This window comes from Dipodomys ordii, unplaced genomic scaffold (genome assembly GCF_000151885.1).
Source record: "Dipodomys ordii isolate 6190 unplaced genomic scaffold, Dord_2.0 Scaffold56, whole genome shotgun sequence".
Lineage (NCBI taxonomy): Eukaryota > Metazoa > Chordata > Mammalia > Rodentia > Heteromyidae > Dipodomys > Dipodomys ordii.
Genome location: NW_012267272.1, coordinates 1,584,708 through 1,591,963, shown reverse-complemented (window position 1 = coordinate 1,591,963; position 7,256 = coordinate 1,584,708). Strand labels below are relative to the sequence as shown.

General features: G+C 34.5%; 1 protein-coding gene across 2 annotated transcripts in view; it reads left to right on the top strand.

The window, feature by feature from the left end:
* Chchd3 (coiled-coil-helix-coiled-coil-helix domain containing 3) overlaps nt 1–7,256 on the top strand; it is a 269,961-nt gene that overhangs the window by 155,603 nt on the left and 107,102 nt on the right. For both annotated transcript variants that reach the window (XM_013021712.1, XM_013021713.1), the window contains exon 5: nt 2,856–2,939. In XM_013021712.1, the coding sequence (XP_012877166.1) occupies nt 2,856–2,939 (84 nt within the window). The remainder of the gene's footprint in view (nt 1–2,855; nt 2,940–7,256) is intronic.

Below are 7,256 nucleotides of genomic sequence, written 5' to 3'. Positions count from 1 at the left end.
AACAACAACAACAAAGAGAAACCTCTGTGTCCATGTCTTGGAGTTCATTTGGCTTAGCATCATCTTATATGGTCATATAGCAGATGAACTATTCTGCTCATCTGCTAAGATTATACTGGATGTATACTAATTTTTGCAAATAAAGGAGACCATGGGACCTATGTTTCTTTGGTGGGTCTGGCTTACTTCACTTAATATGATTTTTTCTAAATCCTTCTATTTCCTTACAAATGGGGTAGTGTCATTTTTTTCTTATGGAAGCATAGAATTCCATATATATATACATATATGTATGTATATATAAAACAAGGTACTATATATATATATATATATATATATATATTATACCTTGATTCTTTTTGTAGGATGTATTTTTGTGCTTTCTATCCCCTTTTTATTAGTCTTTCCTTTTTCTTTTTGGTCATTTTAGTTAGTATACATATTAATTATTATTTAGTAACTATATATATTAGTTAAAAATTGGATTTTCTTTCATTTCCCTGCTAAGTTTTAGTAACTCTATAATGACCATTTTTGCATATTGCTGTAACTACTTAAGAAAAATCCTAGAAGTAGAGTTTTAGATCTCAGTGCTATGCCCATTTTTAGAACTTACTGTAATTCATTTTGTCAAATTAATATCTTAATGGCTATACCAATTTATACTTTGACCAGCAGTATAGAGGGTCTATTTTTCTATGTCCTTGCCAGTTTCGGCTATTATAATCTAATACTTATGTCAATTTTATAAATGAGTAATACAACCTTATTACCTGAATTTATATTCAGATTTACATTAACATTTAAATTCACATTAATATTTTTTCCATATGCTATTACATTTGTATTTTTTTCTGTGAATTACTGGTCTATGCTATTTGTGTATGGTTTTCTCTTGAGTTTATTGGAGAAGTGGGCTAAAGAAAGTCTTCTGTTTTAAAGTGTTCTAATAACATTAGAACATTAATAACAATAGCTTTTGCACATACTTGTTTTCCTCTTTCTGTTATTTCTTCATTTTTATTATATACAAATATAATTATATATGATTCTTATGTGTGTGTATACATATCATATACACCTGTATGGGTTTGTGGATACCTTTACGAATACATTCTCTTCCATTTTTTGATATATAGTTATACACATTAAATTTTGAGGACTTTTTAGGTTATAGTCAATGATATTTCATCTCAGCTTTGTCAAAAATTCTTTTGTCATTTATCTTTCTTTGTATATTGGTAAAGACGAGTAAGATTTTTCTATCACAATGGACTGTAGATTATTTATTTGCACATGATTTTGTTTAATCTTATATGCTTTATTTAATCTTCATATGCTTTCAAGCAGCTTGAACTTTTTATTGAAATCTTATATTTAAACAGGAAGAGTACAGTGACATTTCATTGTGTTCCAAATTACAGTCTTTCTTTTATTATTTCCCCCATTACTTTTTCTGGCTTACATTGAAAAAAATTACTTGATTTGTCTTGGGCATTAGGAAAAATATTGTGCTTAGCTTGTTAAATGATTGTTGTTTGTTTTTGACATGCTGCAGGATATTGAAGACAAAGTAAGTAACAAAACAACCAATAAATGTGCAGGTTCATTCATGTTAGCTAGGAGGAGTTGAGTGGACAGGTACCCTGAAGTAAACTGGGCCAGCCAGCAGACACGTCCCAAAAGAATATGGTCCTGTGGCCCGGCACTGATGGCTCACACTTGTAATCCTAGCTACTCAGGAGGCTGAGATCTGAGGATCACGGTTCAAAGCCAGCCCTAGTAGGAATGTCCGTGAGAACTGGAGATATGAATCTCCAATTAACCACCAGAAAACTGGAAGTGGTGCTGTGGTTCAAGTGTTAGAGCACTAGCCTTGAGCTGAAGAGCTCAGGGACAGCGCCCAGACACAGAATTCAAGACCTACGACTGATGAAAAAAAAAAAAAAAGGTGGGGATGGGGGGAACCTATACAATAGTGGGAATGCCAAAATATGTTCATTTCTCATAAATAGTAATCAGACATGTAGCCTTAATATCTTTTCTAAGTTGAGATGACATAAAGGCATTTCCATCAGGGGTAAAAGTCAATTAAATATGATTGAGCATACTACAGTAGTTCAAGAAAAGTTTTTAAAAGTAATCTTGGGAAACATTCACAAGTGGCCATCTTTATTATTTTTTAAAGAATCAAAATATTTTATTACTGGCCTTACTAAGTTTGTAAAGTAAGATCTCGTAATTAAGTTTGTAAAGTAAGATCTCGTAAATTAGAAGTATTATTACTAATTGTTTTAAAGGATATTTATTATTTTAAGTTATTTAAATAAACAATTACAATAGTTTTGGCTTCTCTCTCCCTAAGGAAATTACTATTTCATAAATAAAGAACTAGATCAACATATGTATCTCTACAAGTAAGTTTTACTGGGCAATTTAAGTGTTCTCAAGTGTAAGGCTTATGTACAAATTGTTACATATGCAACTTTTGTTGTTATTAATGAAGAACGTCAGTAAACATAGATCTTCCCAGAATGATATCGGAAGTTTTCTTTTGCAAAATACATTCTTTGAAAGAAGTTAAATAAGATGTCTGTAGTGTGCTATATTCTTAGTCCAAACACATTTGGGCAAAGTAGGACACAGCTGTTACAGAAAACAACAACAACAACAACAAAAAACCCAACAATGCCAGCTCTTTCTTTACATTGAAATACAGCAATCATCATCTTATTAATGCTTTTCTATGGTATGCTTTTCTTTGTGTACTTATTGCTAATGTGATTTGTACTTGACTTTTGCTTTGCTGTTGCTGCCTTTTCTTGATATAGTATATTCTTCGTTTCTTTTTTTAGGCTAAGCAGCTGGAAGAAAAAGACCGAATGATAAAGAAGCAGGATGCATTCTACAAAGAGCAGCTGGCTAGACTGGAGGAGAGGGTATGACTATTTCTTGTCATTGATACTTGTACTACATTTGCAGCTTCCCTTACATTCATTTAAAAATCATTAAATTAAGACTTTAACTTCAAGGAAATGAAACCATGCCAGTAGGTCATTCTCTCCGGAAATATCATATCTTCTTTTGCTGTTTTTAGTATAGTTGTGTTATTGGTTTATTGATGCATTTTATCACTTGAAAAGTCCCTCACATGTTTTCTCTTTATTCAGTCTCCATTTCTAACAGTAGAGTGCTACTAATAGCTCTTCCAAACACTGACTAAACTTGAGTAGATTAGAGGTGGTATTTCTTTAAAGGTGATATTGTACTTAGGAAAAGCCCTTTTTATTGCCTTTTTGGTTAAGAAATGTAGGAGCCAAATAGTAGTCCTTAGAGAATAGACTTGGGAGGAGAGAAGGGAGTAGAGCTTATCACTGTGCAGAGACACAACTGGGAATTAGGACTACAAATGAAAGAATGAAATCAGTTTAGAATGGAGTTGTATTCTGGACTAGATTTGTGGTCTAGATTAATTTCATACATATCCCATAAACTATAAAGTGAGCTGTCTCTTCCTTTTTTTATTTTTCTGTTTTGTGGTGGGGCTTGAACTCAGGGCCTGGGTGTTGTCCCTCAGCTCTTCAGCTCAAGGTGAGTGCTCTACCACTTGAGCCACAGCACAACTACTGGTTTTTGGGTGGTTTATTGGAGATAAGAGTTTCACAGACACTCCTGCCTGGGCTGACTTTGAATCAGTATCCTCAGATCTCAGCACTAGGATTACAGGCATGAGCCAGTAATGCCCGGCTTTTCTCTTACTTTTGATCAAGACTCCTGAAGTTTAATTTGTTTAGAATATAATATTTGACACTAAAGAAGACCAAAAATTCCTGCTTGGTATGGTCCTTTATCTGTTACATGTATTTACCCATCTGTCTATGTCACTAGGTTTAGCAGATGTCCACTTAAGTTTCTGATATATGTCAAGCTCTTGACTAGTGCCAGAGATGGATGCCCCAGTTTTGAAAATAAAATAAACATCAACTCTCACGGAACTTAAATCAGGTGAAAAGCCAGTTTTAGATAGTATATGGCAGGATGGATATTAAGAGGAACAACGAATTGGCAGGGAAAATGAAGTCCTAGGGCCAATGTGTAGTTTGAGGTTGGATGGAGAAGAAATGAGATAACATTTTGGAAGAGGCCAACAGTAAAAGGGAAGCAAGTTAGCGTCAGAGCCTTGGGGCAGCAGTAGTGAGCTTGGAAGGCCATAGGTTTGCAATAGCAATCTAGCTGTTTTCTTGGATAGGAGTTGAAGCAAGGGAGACTTGGTAAGAGGCAAATTCAGAAATAGTATGGTGATGACTTGCACCAGGGTGCTAAGAGAGGTTAAAAAATATGTTTGGATATTGCAGTGGTAAACTGACTGAATTTGCTGATGGTTTTGACTATAAATAAAAGAAAAAACTCAGAGTAATCTTTAGGTCCATGGCTTTTCTAAGAAAATAAATTTTCCATTGGAAAGATTATTGAGATAGAGATTATTGGGATATGAGTAGTAGGAGAAATTGGAGAGTTTGGTTTGAATATGTTAAGTTTGTGATACTAAGATATTTATGTAAAATCATTGAACAGATACAGAATGGAGCTATGACTCAGGTGGTAGAGCACAGGCCTTGAGCAAAAAGGTCAGGGACAGCAGTCAGGCCTTGAGTTAAAGTCCCATGACTGTCACAAAAGAAAAAAAAAAAGTAATGTGGCTTAGAGCAGACATCAACAGTGTTTCCGGTAAAGGACCTGGTAGTAAATACTTTAATTCCTGTAGGCCTCATTCAGTCTTTGTTACAGTGTTTCACCTCTTTCTTTGTAATTTGAAAGTAAGTGAAGGTGGCTATATATACACATTGAAGTTTGGATTTTTGTATAGTTTGCATGTTGTCATTTTTTTTTTTTGTGATTATGTCTTCAACCACTGAAAATGGGAGATGCCATTCTTCAGACTATATAAAAATATGTGGTGATGGGGGGGCGGGGTGGGAGGAAGGGGGGGCAGAGGGCAGGCACTGTGTGACCTTGCAGTTATAGTGTGTAGAAGTCTTTCTGTGTTCCAACTGTGTCTTGTCTACAAATCCCAGACATGTCCTATTCTTGCTGTGCATCTTGGAGAGCCTCGCTCATCTATTTCCTCATCCCCAGAAGAAGGACATAACATCATTAACCTCACTAAGTTAAAATGAGCTATTACTCATTTTTCCTGGAATGTATCCCATCCATGGAAACCACTGAATCTATAGTAACTTATTTTCCTTTTATATTTCCAAAGCACTATGACACACATTAAGTGTTAGCATTTCTGGTATGATTTACTCACTAACACCCAAGGATAGTCTCCTTTGCCATCAAATTTTATTTTGGCAGGTACTTTATAATAAAGATAATAACAATGCCTTTATTATTTGCATTATTTTGTAGGGCAGAAGAAAAATCATTGAAAAATATTCCCTCATTTCTCATAGACCTTCCAGTTTGACTGAGACAATTCAGAGGTTTATACAGGGTACTGAGAGGACTTGCAAATCTGTGCTTGTCTGCTTAGCAAGTGAATTGTTGTTTGGGCTCCAATTGACAAACAGTAGATCAGATGGATACAGTATAATCAATATATTTACTATCATAATTTTGTAAAGATCAGTCTGGAAAGTAGTTACTTAGGAACTTAAACTGAAAATTGAGAGGCACCAATGAGCTTAGACTCCTGAGGTACAATGATTACTATTTGTTAATATTTAACTCCATATTTCATAATGTGTAGAAAGAACATTAGGATGGGAGTCAGGGCATGGCTTTCTCATGTATTAGATTATGAGATGGATTTAGTTCATCTTTACAAATGTAATAACGTCTCTTTAGTTTTCCATGTATATAATGAGAATACTACTCTTGCCGCCTACTCCATTTTGTTGAGGGTATGGGGAGAAGCTAATTAAGATGATGTACAGAAAAGCATCTTGAAAACCGACAAGAGTTGCCATCCTAGAAAATCCTAAAAACCATAGAATACCTTGCTTACTCAGCTTCCTCTTGTCTTTTGCCCATTTCCAGGAAGTGTTGCTCTTGTTATTTCCATTTTTAGAGTAATTACAAAGACATTAAGTCTGTAAAGATGAAACATTCTTTAGATTTAATACAAAAGGTTATACGGAGATTTTCTCTGTATTGTTATGCTAGCAAAGGAACAATGGGTATACATTTCTATTTGTGTTAGAGGGCATAAAAATGCTAAATCCAGTAGTTCCTAATGTATGAATAAAACGACAGTATTAACTTACAGAATCATCTAAGTTGCTTTGAAACTCAAGTTGTCCTGGTGTGTATACAGTAGATATATCTTTAACAAATACAATGATGAAACAAACTTAAGTCCATAACCAGAGGTATATTATTAACGAACAGGGAGCCCTCAACAAGTCTTAGGGAGGAACTCCAAATGAATCTTGCCAACTGCTGTCAGTTAGACTAACAAACACACCTCTGGGCCTTAGCTGTTTTCATTGGCTCCAGGAAGATTTCTTTCTCCCAAGTCCCCTAAGCATTTGAAGGTCATTTAGTTTTTATAATACAACTTGGTTTGCTCCTTGTAAGTTTATTTCAGTAAACTCATTATCAGGCTAATTTCAATAAACTCATTATCAGGCTATTCCTATGTGACAGTGTGGCCTTTTTCCTTCATTTGTCCACCAAGCGCTTCAGATAATTTTCTCCTTTGACTAACATGTGAGGTGAAATAAGTATAATTTAACCAGACATGAATTTTTACCATTCTTAGAATGAGTTTTCAAAGAAGGTCAAAGCCATTTGAAAGTTTTGCAACTCCTTATTTCCCAGTCAGCCAAATGTTGCTGACTTATCAAATAGCAGTGACAGTGATATGAAAGTAAACTTCTATCTTAGGTATGTGTCCTGAAAAAGACTTGGAGTAAATTAATTCCTGCTTATTGGTGTAAGAGTCTTGAAAAAATATTAATTTCAAAGGAAGCCCAGAGTATCCATCAAAGAGAAGACTCCAAAATACTTAATTTTAAGAGGTCTTTCCAAAGTCCTCAGAATTTTTTTTGTTTCCCTATCTTTATTGATATATGATGGACAAATCCACATACTTTATAGATCTCTTTGTGTGTCATACTGTATGCATAGTAATTGTGACTCATGATGTGTATTAATGTTGTAAATTCCTTCAGGAAGAGCTCATTTTCTTCTGTGTTTTCTTCAATTCACATATAGTAGGAGCATAATCAAGGAACCTTCGATTTACCAGA